At 34.8% G+C, this 24,011-nt stretch overlaps 1 protein-coding gene across 1 annotated transcript in view; it reads right to left on the reverse strand.

Moving 5' to 3' along the window:
* PTPRQ (protein tyrosine phosphatase receptor type Q) overlaps nucleotides 1-24,011 on the reverse strand; it is a 100,032-nt gene that overhangs the window by 64,870 nt on the left and 11,151 nt on the right. Inside the window, exons 9-19 of the mRNA XM_053943543.1 lie at nucleotides 23,463-23,635; nucleotides 20,921-21,134; nucleotides 19,122-19,274; nucleotides 18,830-19,009; nucleotides 17,925-18,032; nucleotides 15,277-15,558; nucleotides 14,345-14,527; nucleotides 13,555-13,656; nucleotides 11,089-11,209; nucleotides 7,231-7,391; nucleotides 5,524-5,669 (exon numbers count right to left, since the gene is read on the reverse strand). Coding sequence (XP_053799518.1) covers nucleotides 5,524-5,669; nucleotides 7,231-7,391; nucleotides 11,089-11,209; nucleotides 13,555-13,656; nucleotides 14,345-14,527; nucleotides 15,277-15,558; nucleotides 17,925-18,032; nucleotides 18,830-19,009; nucleotides 19,122-19,274; nucleotides 20,921-21,134; nucleotides 23,463-23,635 — 1,823 coding nt within the window. The remainder of the gene's footprint in view (nucleotides 1-5,523; nucleotides 5,670-7,230; nucleotides 7,392-11,088; nucleotides 11,210-13,554; nucleotides 13,657-14,344; nucleotides 14,528-15,276; nucleotides 15,559-17,924; nucleotides 18,033-18,829; nucleotides 19,010-19,121; nucleotides 19,275-20,920; nucleotides 21,135-23,462; nucleotides 23,636-24,011) is intronic.

Raw genomic sequence — 24,011 nt, forward strand, 5'->3', positions numbered from 1 at the left:
AGTTGGCTTTCAAGTAAGTGTTTTTCTGAAAAAGAGAGGCCACGAGAGCAAACTTACTATAGCAGGAGAAAGGCAACAGAAATATTTGGGTATGAAAATTTAGAAATACCACATATAAGTACAGGCATGTGCATACTGAAAAATGTATTATATTTCTCATGAGGAAACTTCCTACTGAAGAAGTCACTGTGATATGCTCTATCACACAGTTGAATCAGTACTGTACAAACTGATAATTCAGCATGCAATCTTGATATCTATCACCAATACACATCAATTTATGTATCTAATGCAACACTTCACCAATTTTTTTACAGGCAAAATATTTTTATTTTTGCAGAAAACAATAGGTGACACTCTCATTTATTTCCCTGAGATTTTTATGCCTGTATCTGAAGACCTAGTTTTGCCTGCAGTCACTAGCACTGACATAACATAAATAAGTAAACAGTTTGTCAACGAAAACTTAAGCCTTTGTTTGGAATGCAGAACAGAAGCTGCACAAATTGTGAGTATAAATTTTTGTATCCACTCTTATTAACTGACTATAAGCACACTGTTAGTTTTGGCCAATAGATTAGGTTAAGTCAACATCAGTCAAAATACAAAAAATTCCACCTTAATATACGAATTTCGTCTAGAAGTAGTTTGGATTTCATACTAGCTTCATACCTAACTGAAAAAGGCTGGAAAGAGCTTTGTGTTACATTTGGTAAGTTAAGATAGAGGAAACATGGATCAGATTCTAAGGTATTTAGTTAAACTTTCTGGTACTCAAGCAGGGTATAACAGAAAACATCATCTGGCCCAGGAGAAGCATTCTAATACACTCTTGTTGTTACTATTATTATTATTGTTAGCAATAATTAGTAGTTTATAACAACAATTAATAATCAGATTTTTTTAAAAAATAAGACCTTAAATAATTACCCAAGTTTTCAAGGTAAAAATGTCAAGGCTAACACATCAAGTTTTGATCCTAGATTTAATTGGAGTTATTGGTATGAACAGCTGAAAATTCAACTCTTAGTTTAAAAAGACCTTTACAATTTAGGCAGCTGTCTGGCAGTTAAGGACTCAGTGAACTAACGTGAATAACAGGGTTTTGGTGGGTCAACAAAAACTATTTTAAGAGGTAGCTCCTTTACTGTGAGGAGTGACGATATCTCAAACTACTGATATGACAAAATATTAGGAAAAAAAAAAGGAACACATAATTAAGAGTAACAGTGAGCAGGAAGAGCTGTGCGGGTACAAAATGAGAAAAGATGAAACTTGTGCTAATTGTACCCTGGGGATAGAACACTATAGGAAGTTTTACAATTAACTGTGGCTGCAGATGAAAGCAAACAGCTTAGGATCTTTGGCTACAGCTGAAGAAATTCTTCCTTCTGTTCCTTTCTTCATCCACACATGAAAGAAGTTTTGACATAGCAAAGTATCAGATTATTAAAAGCAGCTAAGTGTAAGCAATACACTCAAGCAATGAACGTGTCAGCAGAAACTAGTATCTTCTTCACCTCAGGAAGTGGCAGATATTTCCAGTGGCATAAAGCTGTATTTAGCTGTATAAGGAAAATATGGTGATGCTCTTCTTCGCTGCTAACAATTTTACCCCTGTTCTGTTTTCTTCTTTAGGTTCATTGTATTGCATTCTTATTTTGAGTCAGAGGATCACATACTTGACTCTGGGAATCAGGTGAGAGTGGTGACACTGTGAAGGCTAATCCAAACCATCCTTCAAGGGGTGTAATATTTGCTGTTCCAGTAACAACCTAAGGGAAGTTATTTCTTTTTTGTCTGCTGTACTATTCTGAGACAAGCTTTTTAAAAATTTGCAGTGTATTGTAGGGAAGTTACCCTTTTTATCCCTGCTTTGGTCATACTGGTGAAAGAAAATGAATGTATGATTGTTAAGTAATACAGCACACTGTTTGCATCCCTTGTCTGGATCCCAGGCATAGACAAGTTGAATTTCACTCTGGACTGTATCAAGTCATATTCACTTTGCTTGGCTTGAGGTAGAGGTTGGATGATTTGGGGTCAGATATTCAGTTGATAGAAGGATCATAGGCTTTTGTTCAGTCCTTGCCCCTGGTTCCCCTGTTTGGTAGATTTCATCTCTACTGAAATTCCTACACTGGGGAAATTTATTGAAGCATATATTTATGTTTGTAATTAGCACCTTTCCACTTTCTTGCTAATCAAAATAGAAGTATATAGAGACTGAATAACAGAGTTCATTCAAGCCAATGATATCTTTCATAGATTCATATTTAGCCATGAGACAATTACTTTCATTGAGTCTTTGATTTATTTCCTTGATAGGACTGAGAATATGGGCATTATGATTGCTTCAAGCACCAGTCAAGGCATCATGGAGCAAAACTTGCAAAGCTGCTCTTGAAAACAGTGAAATCTTGAAGTTTAGGGACCCAGCAGTGTCACAGAGAAGTGATATGAAGAAGAGGTACAGTTTCATGTAATCTATGAAGGAAGTACTCTTTGTCAGCATAATGTCATATCTTTACTGCACTGGGACAGGATATATACACCAAGAAGTAGCATTTTCCCTAGACCTATGACAGCAGAAGATGAAAGATAAAGCTGAACTGAAATGTAGCCTAATGCAGGTGATGGTTTATTCTAGTTGGCTGCCAGCCATTCCTCCCTCTCTGACACATTTTCTTTTACAACTGTCAGCATCCCCATAGAAACAGCCCACTCATCTACCAAAATCCTTAAATCTAATCTCCATCACTAAATATTTCCTTCTGCTATTCTGGTCTTCAACCTTGGGTCTGAGCATCCCAGGCCTTTTGACTGGACAGCTGCAGTGTTATTTTCATGTAGACCAGTAAAGCAAAGAAACTATACATTATTTTTTTTTACTGATGAAAGTACATAAATTTTCCCTTTTTGACAGCAAACTTAAATTTCTGCATCATGTCAAGGAGTAAACTGTATATTTCATCTCAGGTCTTTTTTGGTATTTGGGCATTTTTTCCCTAAACAAAATGCTTCACTCTGCAACTACTAAATTCCTAGTTTTAACATATTAATAGTCAGTGGTTTATATTGATTAGGTTTTAATATGCCTGAACATTTTGAGACTGTGAGAAGTGATAAATTGAGAAAACAGAATAGTTTAGTATGACTTCTGTATCTATTTCAGATTATGAGAGCATTGGGAGATATTAATCTGCTTGATATTCTTCAGCAAGCATGTTTATTCAGGCATCTAGAAGTTATGCTTTAAGACTTGGACCTCTGGCATTATGTCCTGACAAAGAAGCAGAGGAAAGACTGGTAGAGAATGGCTGCCCATGATGTGAAAATGTGAAATGTGAAAAGATCATCCAATTTTCAATTCTCCTGTATAATTTCTCAAACTGAAAATACAGTTTGGTTAAACATAAGCAGAATGATGACCTTGACACAGAGTATTTCAACCAAGGTCTCTTTCTTTATAAATGTGTGCAATACAAAACTTAGCAACAGACCCTGGAATTGCATGGTTATACTTCTAAGTTACAAAAAGTTGTAAGCTATCACGCAGCTTACAACTGTCTGTATATATCATATATGTGTATATATATATATATATATATATATATAGTCACATATCAGGCTGACTTTCACACATGCATTTCTCTGTTGTAAAAGGAATAATATAAAATATCTGACAGAAATGAGTTGGCTTTTTTCACCTGTTTGAAATCTGTCTTGCATCCACAGGAATGCCAAGGTACAGATTAGGACTGCAGTGTAGATATGGTAGTTGCCATGCTAAACAGTGAACAGACAGGATGTGAAGGGCAGAAGGAGTTAAAGGGAATAGACAGATTAAGATTTGATCATGATTCGAGAGATTAATGTTCATATCCCATGGGCAGTAAGAGACAGATGCAACAGCAGTTGAAACCTGTCTTCTGAGGGCAAAGGAATGGGATAAAAATCAAAGTCAAAAGGATGAAAATGGTAGGTTCCACACACAGAGGTAGAACTACTGTCAGCACTTTTCTCCTGGCAACACATAATATGCCAAAGCAGCACACCAACTTCCACTTGTGCCACCATCCATCCCTGGCCTAACTACATCACATGATAATAAAACTGGACCTTCACCTTGCTGGGCCAATGCTACTGTGCTCCATCTTCCCTATCTTCCTCCTTTATTTCCAGAATCCTGGGCACATCACAGGGGGTTTTATCTCTCTCTCTCTCAGTGTGTCAGCTTCACCTTACTCTTTCATCTCAGAGTTGCACCTGCCTAAAGGCAGGAATAGTCCAAATCCATAGTCCTCTTCTAAAATTGCTTGAAATGTCCTTCATAGGATGAGCTATCTCAGGTGATGCACTGATGTAAAGCTTGTCCAGAGATTTAAGAAAAAAGCTGTTGCTGTAGCAGCATGTGCAAATAGAGTCTATGATCTGAACTGTAGTCCTGATTTTAATCTCATCAGAATGTGAATTCATGGCACAGTTCTGCTTGCACCTGAAACTATGCAGAGCCCAGCAACTACATGCCTTCATAGAAGTCAGAGACACACTGAAGTGTGTCAGCAATTATTCACTCACAGCTATTTTTAACACTTGTGAATATCTTTTCTAGTTATCCTCAAAAATGTGCATACCTCACCCTAGACATATCTTGATCATAAATTTATGCAGTCAAGGTTATTTTCTATACATAATTTTCTAAATTAATTTATATTTCTTGTTTTTCTTCCACACATGTAAAACTTGTGACCAAAAACTGTAAAGGAAGCTTATTTCTCTTATTGTATTTCTGTACCATAAGATATTCACAGAAAGTAGAATAGAAAGACTATATACAATTAATAAGTGTACTGCATAAATAAGGATGAAAGCAGCAACAGAAAAAAAAAAAAAAACTAAATGAAAGTGTATTTCCAAAATATTATTTATAAGATTTTGTCTTTTAAGCTTTAACTTCAAAATAACAATATTTTTGCTTCAATATACTAAACAGTAATTTCCTTTTGAGAGTAAGAAAAATATGAAAAAAAATGCATTCTCTACTTTCACATTACCTTCATATTTTCAATACTGTACAAACATGTATTAAAAAGTAAAACCAGAACAAGAAATTAACTCAAATTGATAGATCAGACTAAAAGAAACACTCTTGAGGGTGTGCCATGCATGTAGTGGGTCTTGAGTCTATCCACTACATATGTTAAGTGTGTAGATATATATTAGGTGTATGTGTGCATATATATGCATTTATATATATATGTACATATAAACTTTGCATAATGGAATATTACACAAAATCTATTGGCATTAATGCTTATATGATATGAATGCTCAGTGAGATGCACAATGTAACATATATGATTACAAGATGTGCTTCTGTCTTTGTAAGTTTAGAAACTACATTATGTTGAAGGAAATATGAAAAACCAATTTATTGAAAACTATAAACCTGATTTAATCTTTAAGTAATTATTAGAACATTTCATTGACTTCTACAAAAGAATATAAAAATAAGCTTACCCGTATGAATATTCCTGAATTGTTTTTGAAATAAACTGAGTAGTACAGTATATTTCCATTAGGCTTTTGAGGAGGAGACCAGTATAGCATAATTGATGTAGAAGAAAGGTTTCTGTATGTGACATCTTTCGGTGGATCACTTGGTGCTGGAAAAATGTTAAGTTTTAGCATACCTAAAGCTTTTTTACCTCAAGGTTTTATACACTTTAGTAACCGAGGATCATCCACTATAGTAGATTTTACATCATTCTATGGAAAATTAAATGTATTTCTGATTATGGTGTAGAAACTGGTTCACAAAATAATGAAATAAAACTGTATACGTAAAATGAATTTTTAAAACACTTTTCCAACCATATTTGTATTTAGCTGCATTTGTAAACAGATAAGATTTTTCTTACAGAATTTGTCCTGTACTTACTGCTTTGTGCACATAAAAAATCTAATTTGCAGACATGGAAGTTGACCGAGTTATGTGTCTATACTCCAAATACAGTTGGTAGGGAAAAAATGGATTTTTTTCACAAAACCTAAATTTAAAGCCTTTTTTTCTCTGATTATAATCAGAATTTAAGCTCCCAACTCATGTAGGTAGACCAGATACTTAAGCTTGGACAGTATGATAATTTATCTTTTTTCCTCTTTTCTCATCCTATTAAATGCGCAGGAACTCCTCTGTAAGCCTTCTTCCATTAGTCCCTCCTCCTGTTTATAAAGAATAGCAGCATATGGTTCTTCTCAGTAACACAGAGATGTAGGAGAGTTAAATTCAATTCCTTAAATCAGCTTAGAAGAATTTAAATCCATATTTCTCATCATCCAAGAAAGTGCTCTATAGAACTTGTAGTAGAGTAATGAAGACTATGAGTTATGTATCTCTCTTGCTTTGTGCTGCTCTTGTTTGTGTAAAATATTAAAATATTAATTGGAGGGGGAACTCCAGAACCAGTTCCTTAAAGTCTGTCCCTATAAAGACAATTCATATTCCCACACCAGTTTCAGTAGCAACTGTGAATATCTACAACCTGATGACATAGACAGATTTTGGAGGGATGGCTAATCCTGCAAGTGGTTCTGCATTGGGGAATTGTTTATATCTATGCAGAGTGATTCTGAAGTATGCTTGCATACTATCTATTTTGGAACAGATTATAGCAATACGATTGATGGAAAACCAGAAACAAAAATTAAACTGAATGACTTTCAAAGCACAGTATATCATACAATCATATAAATGTCACTTTCCATGCTGGAAGTATAAAATAATTAAAATGGAATAAACAAATCAATGTACACTTACAGTGTTCATTTTCAAATTAAAAATATTTCAGACTTGAGAGGGATACTCTAAGTAAAGTATTTCCTTATCAGAAATTGCATCACAGCTGCTTTAAGTAAGGATCTATTAAAATATATTACAAAAATAATGTTATTTATCTCAAAATTTAGAATGAAATTATTTGGATCTTATCTGTCCTGAAGAGAAATGCTAAGTTTTTTTCTCAGTAAATTAATAGAATTACCTATCACAATTTTATAGAGCCATAGATACATGTATACACAAAGATAGAGCCACAGAGATGGTAGAATGTCTGTCCTTTACAAATCAAATGTCACTTCTACTTCATTGGCTTTATTAACTCAAATAAGGCTGACAGAATTTTAAAGCTGAATGAAAATAAAGGTTCATACTGTATATAAGCTTACCTCCTTCAGAAGTTCTGAATGTTATAGTATCACTTTTTATGTTGCCATCTCCAAATCTTGTACTTGCTGTTAGGTAAGCACTATACTTATAGTTATATTCTAGGTCTGTGAATTCCAGTGATGTTTCCGTTACATTTACACTCCTCTTTGACATTTTATTCCTAAAGAGAAAGTATTTTATTAATTGTATACACACACCATTTCTTTCTATATATATAATTATGGCATTTTTTGTAAAAATGAAAAATGTAGTATCATGTTAAATACAAGTAGTTTAGCTTTTTTTAAAAGAGGCTAGGAAAACTTCTTCTCTTTTATGGTGAAAACCTAACTTTTGTACCATGGCATCACAGTAGGGCTCTTCATTTTGTTTCTTAAAAAAAATAACAGCCCAAAACCCTACAGAAATATGTTTGCAAATTACATCAACAAAGACAATGGTTATTTGAAATATTAAGGAGGAGTATTTCTATCTATTAACTACTTTCAAATGGTTATGTGGTACCCTTGGGAAGGACACAGTAGAGCATAACTAAACTGTCTCCCTGGACAGGAATAGTGAAATATAAAAAGATTATAGCAGGGAGCATGCCCTACTGTGACTCTGTGAAATTGGTCAGAAGGCTGAAGTTATAAATGGAATAATAGAAGATGATATGGAACAGGAATTAGCTGGTGCTGAGTTAATTCTGGTGGAATGTAGCAGAGGATCAGAATGGAAATCCAGTCAGGTCAAAACCCGCCTAGAAAGACTGTAAGATGTAACATTAATAAAATGCTGGTATTAGCATAGGTATGAAATTATTATCAGAAAGTAAAATAAGGTACAGAAATAACTTGAATACAAAAAGTCTTATATTCCTTGTAAAGTTAATATAATCTTTTAAGAAAAAAATAGGAGGAAAATAAAAACCTAACATTCCATTCCTTCAAAGATTTCTGTATGAGTACGTGTCCTGTGTCTCTAATAGGATTTCATAGAGAGATGATAATTTGATAATTAAAACCAAATATCTTGCTCCAGAAGTCACTGTGAAACTCTTCACAAATGACAATGTGTTCTAATACTAAAAAAAGGCAAAAAGTAATTCAAAATTACTAGACTTTCATCCTTTGATAACTGAATGACTGTCCCATTAGCAAAGATCACCGTCTAATATATTTGAAATAAGGTTACATTAACAAACAACTGGAATGAGAAAATGTATGAGAATGAAAAAAAATCCTTCCTAACCCTCAGATTTTGAGTGGAATGTCACTTGACATGGGAAACACTCTTGGTAACAGAGATTTTTCCCAAACTTCTGACATTTTTAATAGTCAGTAAAATTTACAAGAGATTGCAGCTGCAGTTAACAAACTCTATATAAAGAAAGACATTTTTTCCTGGATCTTTGCCCAATTTATTCTTAGTATGGAAATATGTATCTGGTTATAATTTAAGTAAGAAGAAAATCCACAGCTTAGTGTTGTTAACATTTCTACTCTGAGTAACTGCATTCTTACATCTGAGTTGCCAAAAAACATTTCCACAACCAGGCACAGAAAGAAAAACAAAAACTTGATGTATTTCAAGGGAAGCTGATTTTCTGTTTAGAAACAACTGAGATTGCAATAAAAATAAGAAAACACTGATCAAAGTGAGTGCAGCCTTCACAGACAGTGAGAAAGTACCTAGCAGAATAAGTTAAGCTAAGAAATCTTGCTAAAGAAAAATAATAAAAGGTTTTAAATCACATTTTTTCAAAAATGCAGATCACACAGATACCAAGAAATTGCATAATTCCACTTGACAAAGACAGGTACCATATTTTCTTAAAAAACTGTATCTCAAAATAGACCTAGTCAATTAGTATCTCACAAAAATTTGCAAAAAAGGATAATGCCAAAAAACAATAGCTACATACAAGTTCAGCGATTTTGTTAATTGCACCTTTAATAATCTAAAATTACATTTAAGGAATATGAGTTTTTGGGCTCAAGGAAAGAAGAAATTTGCTTTACTGCCTACTAGCACCTTGTCCTCTGACAAATTCCATAAAATATAACTGAAAACATTGCAAATATCACACTTTCTATCCTATTAATTATGGATTCTTGTTCTAAATCAGCTAAAGAAAGGTTACCAAATTCTTTATAACTGTTGCAAAATATTTAAGTGAAGTGAAGGAATGTTTATTTAACAACTTTAGTAACCTCCTTTCTGCTATATTGAGAAGCACTGGGATTAACAGTCTCCTCCAAAATATACTGAATACCTCCCAAGAGCAGCAACTATATGGCATGACAATTTGCCTTGTCAAATCTCCCCCTGCAATGCATTTATATATAGACATATATATATATACATACAAATGCATTTTATATAGACAACTCTTTTAAATACTTAAAATTACTCTCCGTCCTCCACAGCCCTCTCTCCCTGCCAAGGAAGGAGTGAAGTTATGACCCCTTTGAAGGCAAAGGGAATTTTTCTCCAGTGTCCTTGCCTTAACATGATACCTAAAACCTCTCTAAATTTAGGTATGGCACAGTAAGGAAAGACAAGACAGAGCAAAAAGAATATGTGCAAGGCTTATATTAAGAAGTTGTGTGATTGCTTAATTGCAATATTTAGAAAGATTGATAATTTAAGAGTTGTTTCTTTTTTTTTTTAATAATTCTGTCTAAATCTTTTCTCACAGTAACAAAAGCAGCAAGTTATAAGGGAACATAAGGATGAACAGTTGCATAAACTCAAGTCTTTGAACACAGCATGCATCAAAACCATAGCCCTTATAATAAAGTAACTCTTCCCTAGCTTGAGGACAGTCATTATTTTAAAGAGCAACAGACATTCTCAGTGGAGTAGAACTAACAAGAGAAGACAAATTCAACTTTTCTGGAAAGAAGAGCTTTCTCCTCTTCACTTTATCATCAACTTAACGAGAAATTATAATTAAAAAAAAAAATAGCGACTGAGGTCACACCCCACCCCAAAACTGTCAAATAACAATAAAATAATGTAAGCTCAAGAGTAGTTTGCCCATAACAACTGAGGATTTGTACATCTGGTTCACATCTTATGCACTTTAGTATTTCGTATTCCTGCACCTTAGCAGTGGCAATAAAATGGCAAAGCATAAATACAGTATATTAAAGGTGATCAATAAAAAACATTTTCACTCCCAGTAGAAGTTACAGGTCTTTGAAGAGATGACACATTGCTAGACCAAGCTATGTTTTGCAAGGTATAAGACAGAAGCTGCAAAAGGAATAGGACAGAAGCGACAAAACTCCTTTGGAAAGGTGAAAAAATATGACAGGAGGGAAAAAATAATAATAAAAAATATTAGATAGAAAAAACTAAAACACAATAAATGAAAAGTATCTGTTAATGATACGTGTTTGCTATGAATGTAAGAGATATAAAATATAAGAGTAGACATAATTGATAGCACATATGAAAACTCTGAACATGGCTCTTACACGCTCTCTATAAAAGGAGAAAATATTTCTCTATTTCAAGCCTATTTCAAATCTCCTTGACAATTCAGCATGGGTTTGCACCCTGCCTTGCAGCAGGCCTAATCAGAATATAATGAAAACAGGCACCATGCTCTAGTTTAAATCTGAATTCACTTACTGTAGCATAACCTTTGGAAAAAAATGTTTAAAATGCTCACAGAATGCTGAAATTGTTCCCCCAGTTTTTCGCTAGTCCGAATTTGCATATAAAAAAGTCCAGTATTTTAAGTGCTGGATAGATATTTGTCCTCCCAAAACATGTATTCAACATATTGTGTAACAAAAACCTAACATTCCTGATAGGTTACAGATTAACATTTATCCTTAGAAGTGCTTCCAGAAAAATCTTACCAGACATAAACTGTGTAATAGAGGATAATTCCATTTGGCTCCAGCGGAGGTTTCCATGACAACTTCACAGTGACACCCAACAACTGTTTTATAGAGAGGGCTTGTGGAGGAGAACTTGGAGCTATAAAATGAGACAACAGGATACAACATCTTGTTAAACAGCCAGGATCAGTGGGATACACAACATCCTTAAATAGGCTTTGAATTATTTGTAATAGAAAGTTAACCTTGTACCAGACTGGTACAGTATCCATCAGCTAATGTTAAGGCACATCTTCTTTTCATTTTTCGGACAGATGATAAAAGAAGATTTTGCATGGTGTTGTTAGAACATCTGTTTCTGTGATTCAATGGAAAAAGTACTTCATGAGAAAATGGAGCAATGGCTAAGTCACAGTGATTCACCTACGGCCCAAGTACATTGCTGTAATTTTTTTTCTCTTCTAGTAAAAGCAAGAGCTTTATAGATATGAACACATGTAAAATACAGCATAATAGTTCCCCTGAGGAAAAAAAAAAGGTGCTGTAAAGAATTATACAAAATGCCAAAAGGTGGAAAAGTGGATAAGCATAGCATTGAGAGATGATAAAATTGTGGGATACTAAACAGCAATAAAGTCTATTCACTCCATCAAATAAGGACCACATTCATAGATTTTACATGTTACAAGGGCAAATGAAAAGACAGACATTCATTGAGATCCTTAAAATTAATTTTAAGATGATCCCTAGATGACACCATATTCCGACTCTGCAGGGAAACATTTTAAATAAATGAAAATGTTAGACCACGTTTGAATTTGTTCTAAGGTTCTTATTAATTTTACTGAGGACAAATAACTAATGTATACATAAATTATTCTGCTTTATTATCGGCATGTTATTGAGAAATTAATCTTTATCTACATCTTGATACATGGACCTATGCATCACTATGAAGTAATATTAGAATTACATTTGTTTTTCTCAAATTAAATCAAAGAGCATCATGCACTAAAAATTCAGGTCATAGCTGTAGTCATGCATGAAAATTGAAAATATGAGCATAACTATTAGCAAATCTATGAAACATTTGGTCTGAACCTTGGAACACTGTGTTCCTGTGAATATGGAACATGTGGTGTATTATAAATATTGTTGGTTTTTACTCCTTGTTCCTTTCACTATCTTGAAAGTTGGCATAAAGGTTTTATAACTCCTTATATTATAGAAAAAACTATTTTATATTTTTCATGAACAAAGGTTCACTGCATTCAGTGAGTGTATTTACTGGTGAAAAATGTTGACAGCTGTATTTTATGTTTTATTTGTTATATTATCCTCAGTGGCTATACTAAGATCTATCATATGATGAATGTCATGTTTTTGACATGTCTAGTTAATTCTACAATTCTTATTCAGGGAATTTCTTTTTTTTTTTTTTTCTTCTTTTTTTTTTGCTAAAGAATAGAAACTACATTACTCTAAATAAAAATAATCTCTGCTAAATAGAAATGGATTTATCCAATCTAGCTCTTTTCAGTCTACTCCAGCAATATAACTCTTAAGCAAATTTTTTTTACTGATGGTGTGGCTGGTGAGTTGCTTGTGTCAATGCCTCTTTAGATAGGCTCCCAGAGATTTCCTCCTGAAGGAAAGGAGAGGAAGAGGCACAGCCTTTTCAAAAATGTGGTTCACAGCACCTAAGTTAAAATTTTTGCTATGATTTTTTTTCTGCTACTGCAGAAACTAGAGAGGTGACCAATGATAACTTAACACTACAACACCGTGTATTGAAAGTGCAACTACAATTTTAAGGTTCCTCTGTTGGTTTGTGACCTACTGTAAAAATTAGCAGGGGTTGCAACAACTGTGCTGTACCCTCAGCCTGCACATGTCCCAGCTCAATTTGGAAGTCCAGTGCTACAGATGACGGACTCTGGGCATTTTCATAATATTAATAATTTCATATCTATCTATGTGTACCTGTACATGCATCTGTTTAGAATAATACAAAAATCTCCCTTCAAGAAACCCCACAGAAATGTCCTTGGACCATTCAAACTGCCCTTTTGTGGTTTTTTTCTTTCCTGAGCTCTCACATGACTGAAAAACCAAATATAATATTTAATTCTACCATGTCATGTATTAGATTAAAATAATGTAATTAAATTAAGATTCTTCAGAGTCATAAGATATTGGTAAGATCAAAAGTCCATGCACAGCAATTGCAACATTTCATACAGCTTGTACTGATAAATATATTGGTAGATAGATGGATAGATAGATGGATAGATAGATAGATAGATGAATAGATAGATAGATAGATAGATATGCTTGTGTGTAGATACAGAGGTACAGATAGAAATGGAGAGACATAACAGCCAACAAAAGTGCATAAAACTTAAAAACATATGACATGAAGTTTAAGAGTAAACTAAGAATGCAGGTAGAAAATGATGCACTGAATCTTCTGTTCTGACTTACCATCTTCATCAGTTAGTATATGCAGAGGCGAACTACGAACGCCTTCTCCCATTGTGGTACTAGCAGAAACTTCTACAGTATAGTCTGTATATTTATTTAAATCTAAACAAAAAATGAATAAGTCAATAAAACAAACATTCAATGGAACAAATTATTTTTTAATGGACTGCAAGTACTTTTGAAGTAGTAAATAAGCCTATCACACTGATCTGTGTCATTATAGACTGAAATAAGCATTGAGAAAGCTTGGAACACAAAATACTTTGCAAAAGAAGGGGCAAAGCCCTAATTACCAGTTTATACTTCATATTCCTAGAATGTTTTGCAGTTTGTCCTTGGCTGTACTCTGAAAATGTAGCAGTAAAGGTACATTTATGCTCCCATACTATGCTCCCAGCATTAGTCGCTGTGCCATGCCTCAGCAATAATGACAGAACTTAGGAAAAGATGAAAAGGTGAGTGGAAAAGGAAGTTTTATTCAGAATAAGATCAGAAAGATTTTTAGGTGACTTGAGAGTTTACTTTGTTACAATGATAGGTCTGCAAAGATATCTATTGAAGTTCCTTGTACTTTAAAAATCTAAAATACAGTGAGATATATGTTAGACTCTATACCTTTCAATTTCACCACATTATGACAGGACACAAGTTATTTCTCAGGACAGGGAGCAAAAAACTTTCTGTAAGGGCAAGAAGGATCAGGTCCAATCAATGAATTATTACACCTCTGTCTGTTGCACACTTCTCAGAAAAACTCACAGTTGCCATAAGTTCCAGATCATATACTGGCCTGTAATACGTAGTGTCAGAAGGGTAGTGTTTATAACTCTTTGCTCAGTCCCATTAGTCCTCATGAGATATATTGTGTAGGTCTGTATGATTCCATTGGGAATGGATGGTGGAAAAAATGATAATTCAATTTCCATGGATGAGATGTTCCTATAGGTTATGTTTTCTGGTGCAGAAGCAGGAACTAGAAGAAAAAAATTGTAGAAGATTTCAGTCAGTTTCATTGATTTGGAAAGAATTCTTATAAACCAGTTTCAATTAAACGCCTTGTAAATATTTGGATTTGTATCCTATTTTTTTTTTTTTTATGAAATACATTTTAAAAGAGGCTGAATTTGAAGATAAAAACTACTTAAACATACATAGTACCAACAAGATCATAAAAGAATTATAGAACTCAATTCAGCTTCATTGCTACCATGGCTGTGCTTGGCCATGGACCCACTGATCCAGTCCCTGCCTGACATGGCAGCCCAGCCTCAGCTTGGCTCCCTCACTGCAGGCCTGCCCCACTGGCAGAGCCCAGTGGCTCTGTCTGGCTTGGTTACTGTCATTGAACCTGTGAACTTTCTTTCCTGTCTTGACCTCAGACCTGCCACATCAGCATGAGGTGTCTGGCACTCCAGATTGGCCCTGGCTGCCATGCCTTGCCTGCCCCATGGGCTTTGCTGCAGGGTGGTGAGACAAGTCCTGGCTAGCGAGGCCTCTGCTCAGCTGGCCCAGGGACCCCATGGCTGTTGGCTCCTGATCCCTTACCAAGCACCTGGCCTTGCTCTTTTTCTTCGTATATAAAAGAGAAAAATGGGATTCGAACTCACTGCCTTGCAAAGTAAGCAAATACTTTTAAAATTATTGAAATTTATCTTCTGGCCATCAAATGTTATCATAAAGCAATTTCTTGTCAAAAAATTTAATTTTTTAAAAAATACTCACCAGTTTCAGAAGTTCTGACCAGAAGTGGAAAAGATGACTGATTCCCATAGCCAAGTCTGGTGAATGCCCTTACTGAGATGTTGTAGAGAGTATATGGCTTCATTTCACTTAGTGATATACTTGTAGATGAGGCATTTTTAATAAAAAAATCGTTGGAATCACTGTACAGAACTTCATAGTGAGTTATGAGACCATTAGGCTGCTCAGGTGGTAACCATCTCAGATTTATTTCTGTCGCAGTTACATTTATTAATTCTAAGTTTTGAGGTGGGGAGTCTGGTTCTGCAATACAGAAATCAGAAAAAAAGCCTTTTCAAGTAACAGAATACAGAACTGAGATCATAAACCTATTGGATTCTGGCATTGGATCCTAACTGTACCAAAACAGTTACACTCAATTTCTCACTCTCCTCAAAGCCTTACCACTTTTTACCTTATTTAATTTTGGTATGTCTGTGTTCTACTCATAAAACTAGGCATCTTTTTGTATTAGGACACTTTAGCTTTTGTGGAATTTCTTTTCTCATCCACTTCTAAATCTATCTGAAACTGCACTTATTAAGAAAAAAATTTCTTCTCTCTACCAGTCTCATGCAAATCCTCTCATTGTCTTCCTCATATTCAGTTCTTTAAACTTGGATTAATGACCTCTTACTGCTTTCTATGTAAATAACCCTTAGTACTTCACTCAATCAATTATTGAACCAAGAAAGGGCCTGCATGCACAGAAACTAAATTCCATTTAGTGAACCCTGTGTAAATCTTGCACACTCTGTGTGAAGGTCATGCACAAAGCAAGTCCAGCTCCAGGGTGGTGTGTGGCTAAATCTATTAGCAACATATGAGTTCATGTGACTCCAGTGAGCTAATAAAGCATGGAAGTGTTGAAGAAGTGTGTGGGCTGCACTTATGAATAAAATCAGCTCTGAATGTGAACTTTGATTCCTCTGAAGGCTTCACCACTTCACTCCTGAAATAGTCTGCAAAATCAAGATAAAAATATACTATCTACTCAGTTTGTGTACAAATACCCATTTGCAGATATTTCAGAATTCATCATGGTTTTTTTTGCCTAAAAAGTTCTACAAATCACTTTCATTCCTGATTTCTGAGCACATGAAATTGTTAACTGTAACAGATCACTGCTCTCTGGATGACAAGACTACCCACATGAATATTTCCCATGTGAAGAAACTTAATTTTTAATTTAAATGTGTTTTGCCATTTATCTGGCATGGTAAAATATTTAAATGCAACAGCCTTGTTTCTTCCATCCTAATGCAAGTTATCTAAGACAATTGTAGTGAATCTTTTATTTGGAGGCATCTTTCCTTTCAAGAGTCAAACAAATTTCTGTTCCTAGGTTGGCTAAAATCAGGACACATGAATCTTAGCCTGAATTATTTCAGAAAAGCTAAACAACAAGAAGGAGAAGATAAACAATTATGCATAGCCTTATAAAAAAGCAAGAATTCTTGGTGGGTTTCTCACTAGTTTCCTCAAGCCTTGCACCCCTCTTTTATGAATGAATGAGCAGTTGGCTGCTGGCTGTGAACAGAGAAACTCTACTATGAAAAATTTCTTTAACGCTCACAGGCAAGGTTTCAGAGAGAAAAATATAAGTAATTTTCTTCTCTTGTGATATGCCTTTCCTCTGTAAAAATGCTAAAAGCATAGGATAATGTAAATTTTAAAAAGATTTGCAACTATTTTAAGTTTCACGATTTAATCTGATATTTTTGTGGTTATTCAAATCACCTAAGCTTCATAAATACCCATAATTTTTAATCCTGTAGTCTTTTTCTCTCCTTTATTGACACTCGATTATTTTTCTTGTATTGTAGTACATTTGAAAATGAGAGAGATAAACAAAAATTGGGCTATCACACTCTGCATTACCTCAGTAAACCTGGAAATAGCTGCTGAAACCAATGAAAATACAAACTTGATACAAACAAGAAAAGACTAATATTCATGGCTCTGCTCTGCAAATCAAATTCCTGTGTTTTCTTTGCAGAAGCCAATGACAACTCCAGCTCTTGCCCCAATGTCTTCATGGGTTGGAACTGCCTTGCAAGTAAAAAAGGAAGATTCAAAAATCTTTGTAATGTAGTATTATACCTGGCATTAAAATTATTGGCCAGTCTTAAAATTAATAAAACCTATACAAAAACAACCGCTTATTATATTTATCATTAAAAAATCTTCACTTTATCAGCATCTTTGCCTGCAAATAGAAATATAGCCTATGAATTGTTGAAATGCCCATATGCTTCAAAACCAACCTAATTTACATATGATGACAAAAAGAAAAAGAGAAAATGGAATCACAAAGATTATGATTTAGATTGGTGCTAGGGACATATTGTTTTGAGAGAGGGAGCCTCAGCTCTGCAGCTTTCCTTCCATTTTTCTGTCATATTTGAAATTAGTTGATTGCAGGTCATGCCGTGGCTTTCATTATTATTTCTTTAGCACTTATCTAAAAATGGTCTGAATGAAGTCACTGACTAATAGAAGGCTAATAATTTCAACATTGGTTTTATCCATACACTTTGTTCCCCCTTTTTTGTGTGTGCTAATCTTCTTTTTGAACAAACACAAAGTTCAGTACAGAAAATAAATCATCATTGCAAACAACATATTACCGTCCTCAGGGGTTCGCACAAACACATCATTCTCTTCAGACAAATCACTTTCTCCAACTGCAGTAGAGGCTGTGACTCTCATTTTATAATTTGTGTACTTTTTTAAACCTGAAAAGATTAATTTAAAAAATCTTGACTCTTAACTTAGTAAACAAGACTGTTGACTTCTTTTGTCATAGCTACTTATAAAACTACAGTACTGGATACTGTTCTGAGAGTTTTTTATGCACCCTAAAAGAATATGTACAATACCATTTATTTGGTGACAGTCAAAAAGGCATGCAGTTAAGTCAGAAGATTTTGAAGTCAACCAGCTTCAACTCTGTAAATAGCTTAAAGAATTTGTCAAGGACGTCAAAGGATGCATATAGGAACATCCAAATATGGGGGTTTAGCCTGTATGCATTATTCTGATTAACATCAATGATAAGTAAAACTCCATTAGGAATGTGTTTGCCTAAATTACTATAAAAAATACCACCTTAAAATAAGAAAATTTTTATCAATGTCAGACAAGTACTGTGAAAAAAATTCAAATCTGAAAAGGATGTGACAATTTAGGAATATTTTCCTATGGGGAAACAGGAGACTGAGGCAAATATTCCAAGGAGAAAGCCATTTCACAGATTACTGCTTGTACCATTTCAAAAATTACTATTTATCTTAACCAGCCTTCTTCTCCCATCTCACATAGCCTACATATTTCTCCACAGTAGACAAGTCTGAGTAGTGTCCCAACCTTGTTTTTACATGCAGTTTTGTTGTGTGTGGACATGTGTGAATGTGTGAGATTTGATCCACATATATTTCAAATGGATACATTACCTAAAATTGGAAAAAAGAGGTTTATAAAATGTACTTACAAGTTTAAATTTTTATATTTTTTTAATTAAATGACACTGTACCTGTCATAAGTAAGCTGTTGTTTGAAGTTGTTTCATGAAATGCTCTTTTTGTATCCAGTTCCATTGCATAAACAGTATAATGAATGATTTTCCCATTGGGATTTGCTGGAGGATCCCAATACAGCAAGACAGAGGAGGAGCTAATATTCTTGTAAGATATATTTTGTACTAAACTTGGGACTTGAACAAAAATATAAAAACATAACAGTAAGTAAATAAATTACTAAAAAATTCAAACATTCAGTGAAATAAGTCATGTATGTTAGCTTTGGTAATACCAGTTTGAATTTACCTTGTTCGTGTGTCCTGACTGTAAGAACTGATGGTGGTCCTTCTCCAACAGCAGTGAAAGCAGACACACTAACTGTGTAATCTGTGAAAGGTGTGAGGCCCTTTATAATATATGACAGTTCTTCAGCCAAAACGTTGATGTTATATTGATCATCTGTGAGTAAATAGAGAGAAATACTTGCTCACTCATAAAGTTATTTGATTTCTTATGCATTCTAAACTCACTTTGGCATGGAAACTTGGAACTATTTTATTCTCAAAGAATGAATTTACATGTCAAATATAAAAATAAAAAGTCTGCATTCAACCTCTTAACTCCCTAAAGAAGAGTTCCTTTTCATGTCTACAATAGATAGATTGGCCTAGGTGAAATAATGAAGGAGCAACAAGTAGAATTGTGAGGTTTTGTGAGTAATCCCCTAGAAGCTAGGAAAGGGTACTTTTGTATAAGGTCTAGTCTCTCCAGGGATTTCAGAACAGCAGCTCCTAGACTGATGGAGCTTTTGAGGGGTTTTAAATATTTTTAATCAAGACAGACAGATTCCCTCTTCCTTGCTGTCCCAATGGTGCTAGAACAACAATACTTGGAAATGTTGCCTTCACAGATCCCTTCATGCTGGTATTTTTATCAGAAGAGTTGTGGTCAGTAGAATGATGAAGCTGTGCATGCCCACAGAGTTTGGTGCACTTAAAATAAAGTTCAAAATCAGCCACAATCCAACTGTGTTAGCCAAAACCATCTGCTATAAAGAAGTCATTATGCCAGTCCAACATGAAAAGGTGTGGGCACTTCAGATACCTGAGTATCAGGCTCAGAGTTCAGTGAGAAGGGCATTAAAATGAAGGCATTGAAAAATCAGCCGACCCTGCTGAAAATTTGGCTGTCAACAGCTTTTACTACTATAATAACTCCTATAAAATAATACTTGAATGGTAGATCACAACAGACAGTGGCTGAAATAAATTTTCAAACTCAATACCGCAAACTGAACAAGACCATAAAAATAAGATTTACATTTAAAATGCTGTACATTTCTTGTGCATGACAAAGAAGATTCTTCAGGATTAACATAGCACAGAAAACATCCACTGCCATTTAAAATAAAGGATTAAATTCTTGGTTTAGATACTGGTGCATATAGATGAATTCAGTGACTTCATTAAATCATTTAAAAAACACTAAAACCATTCTTTTCTCCCCAGTGTTCAAAACACTGTAAAAATTTAGAGTGATATTTGAAATCCCTGCCTGTCAGCTGAGGGTTGCTTAATGATTTGTAAATATCCATACTTGGTAAAGAAACAGTGGTCCATTGATAATACAGAACAAGTGTACTCACTAATGACATCACCATGTCATGGGGTCATCTCCACCTGTTTGTAACCCATACAGCAAAGTTGTAACTTTTTGACCTATTTACTGTCGCTGACATTTGAAAACCTATTAGTCAAAAGGCTTAGAAAAATCAAGGTCTCTGAAGGGCTTGGAGATATGTTAATCCCTGACAATCACACCTGCTTTGGCAACTGTAATAACTGATTGTCTATGCAGCTTGGCTGATGGCTTTTGGGTGCTCCTTTCACTAGGAAGAAGGTCAGCTGGGTGACAAGGGGCTAGTTCCTGCCTGTGTGGCATTCCCATTTGCTTCAGAAGGTTATTTGGTAGTACAAAAATCTGACTCCAGCAAATGACCCATTTATAATTTGCCTGAACCATGTGCTAAAGATCATATCTGGGACAGTGATGGGGGTCCTTCAGCACAAAAAAAGCAGGTAGAAAAATACCCTAAAATATCTTACCCAAAGCAGAATGTAGTTCTGTAGCTCCATTTATATCAGGAAAATTATCACCAGATACACTTGTAAATATTACTGGGGAAGCTGTCTGAATGCTGGAAAACATTTCGGCTGAACCTTCATATAAATCATTGTCTGCTTCCATTGAATTCCAAGGGGGAGAAGAAGGTTTGATATTTTCATTTATTGCATATGGTTCCAAAGAATCAATCAGATACTATAAATTAGAAATATAAAAAGAAATCACAAAGCTAGTCATCACTAAATTAGATAATTAAATTTGTATATAATATAGAAATGATGCTTGTATGTTTGTGCATGCATATAGCACTATATAAATGTTGGCATACAAAGATTATTGATAATTAGAATAATTTTAAAAATATAATCTTTGTCATAAAAATGTTCAGCTGCCAGTAGCCTACAACATTTTATTCTGGTTACTGTTTAATCAAACACCACTTTAAAAAATCTTAAATATATATTTTATATTAATGTGGAAATTTTAAAGTAAGGCCTTTAATTTTACTGCTATATCTTTGGAGCTATATTGAATAGATACACATTTGAACTTGGGAAATTTTATTTGTACTAACTATAACCTGAAAGAAGGCAGCAGGCATTGAAAACAAGAGGATTTCAGATGGCCCTTTCAAGAAAAGGCTGACTAGATCTCTGAGAGGGATTAAGAGAGGGAGAAAACCAGAAGTTAATGAAAGAAAGGGGAGAGAAAAATAAGGGTGTATATATGTGAAAAGGGAGAGTGTAAGGAAGGCAAGTGATATAGGGGCCTGTAGGACAGAAGACGCAAAGAACAAATGTTGGAAATGGATGGCAGCAGATATAAGTGGAGCAAGAACAACAAAGAGAGGAGAAACAAAAGCAGAAAAGAGAGAGAGGCTAGAGCATAGGTACAAAATGGTGTGTTAGCACTGGATCTTCATGCCCCTTCAAAATCTGGACCAAATCCAGGACTCGAGTATCTCTGAATTGTTCTGCTGTCATCTGGAACACTGTCCACTCACACATATGGCCCACCTCCTTGCCAGAAAGACATGCTTTTACAGTGATGTAACTAATACACATTAGTCCTTTCCCATGGACTCTGGGCAGAGAAAGGGCAAAGCCACTTTTACTCCTTTAAAGTGAGGTACATTAGCCACAGGCACAGATAGAGCATCAATCTCATCTAAGTACCAAGAGGTAAAACCTGTGTATGATTCATCTTCACCAGCATTTTATAGCAAAATAGAAGGCCACATGGAAATACTTTTTGCTTATGAGGATTTTCCATATATAAGACAACAGCTTTTTATTGCTATTGGTTTTTGAGTACTATTAGCACAGTGGGTCTGCCAGTTCAAGTCCTGTAGCTGCTCTAAGCTGTGGTCAATGCGGTTCTAGATAAAGCAAGGTTGTTTATGATTTGCTTTGGGTTTTAATTAGAAATTTACATTCAATAAATGACAATAAAGCAGCAATGATACAGCACTAAGAGCTCAAAAATTATCAAATTCCATCACTAAAACATTTTTGTGCAGACTACTTTTTTGTGTCTGGATTATGATACAATCTTTAATTACAGAGTTACATACTTTTCTTTTCCAAGGATGCCTGCCTGGTTTAATGAATGGATCCTTATCCTATTTTTTTCCCTTTGCTCCTTATATAACATTTGACTCCAGAGCTCTATTTAATGTATATCATTCACCTTGAAAGTGAACTTCTTCCTTGAGCTCTACATCAAAAAGTTAGATTCCAATTCAGATCCAGTGAAAGACATCACTGTCCGAAAAAACAAGGAATTATGCAGAATTTGGGCACCTGTTTTCAAAATTCAGCCCAAAAAGCCCTACCTCAGAAAGATTTCAATCCTGAGCTGAATGTTTGCTAGGGGTGTACAGTTCTGTGCTGCATGCTCAGAGCTGCTCTAAGCATGTAAAGTACATCAGCACCCAAAATCCAGAAGCTAGACTGATTGACAGCTTAAGTTCCCTCAGAGATACGATCCCATAGATGTGCACATATATCCTTAGTATGCAACCACAGCATGGAGCTAAGCATGTAGCATCACACATGTGAATTTAAGGATACAAAAGGAGGCAGAAAGTCTAAGCCTATCTGCCTTGCTAGTAAAACACTTAGCTAGCCTTTGGACACTTCTGCTGAATTCACTGGGTTCATACCCATGTCTTCTAGAGGTTTGACTGAGTGGCTGTTTATCAATCTAAGCACCCAAATCTTTACTCTTAATAGTCTGGCCACCCTGTGCTGCAAAGAACTCAAGGGCTGTGGGCTGTGGCTTCCTGCCTTCAGCAGCTGGATCATTTTACTAGAATGATTTAATTTTTCGTGTTGTGGAAACAGCATCATTGGAATCTTTTTGAAAGCCAGCCAGAGAAAGAGAGTGGACTGAGGAAGATGGCTTTTAAAAATATTGACAACTTCTCTGTGGGATCTAGTTCATTCTATAAATGTCAGATAAGGCAGAGAGCAAATTTAATTGAACATAAAACCCATATAAAAAAAAAAAAGAAAATCATACCTTATTTTTATCTCCAATAACAGTGTTTTCCATAATGACGAGTGTTGCCTGCACATGTACTTTAACTCTGTACTGGGTAATGATTCCATTTGGTTGTAGTGGTTTCCTCCAAGTAATTTTTATATATGTGGCTTCCACTTCTGCTAGTTGTAAATCTGATACAGCACCTGGGACTAAATATTCAAGAAGAAATTTCAGTTCATTAAACACTTGTGATTATTACAAGGTTTTTCAGCACTGTATCAAAGTACAATTGACAATCCAATTTCACATCCTTATCACAAAGTTGACCCTTTGCAGGGTAGAGACTTACTTCACATGTTTCCTTAGCAAACAAGTTACAGTTCTAAAAACATGCACACTTTTTTAACACATAAGATGTGTATGAGTATGGTCAGAGACTAAGATGATGTAAACCAGGATCACTCTACTGAGGTCTACTCGATTGGAATCAAGCAGACCTTTGCTATTTTCCTATATGGACTTATAAGTATACTTGAAAATAAAAGGGTAGATCTAATTAGCTTGTTAATTTCCCTTCTACAAAAG

Source organism: Vidua chalybeata, chromosome 5, assembly GCF_026979565.1.
Source record: "Vidua chalybeata isolate OUT-0048 chromosome 5, bVidCha1 merged haplotype, whole genome shotgun sequence".
Taxonomy (NCBI): Eukaryota; Metazoa; Chordata; class Aves; order Passeriformes; family Viduidae; genus Vidua; species Vidua chalybeata.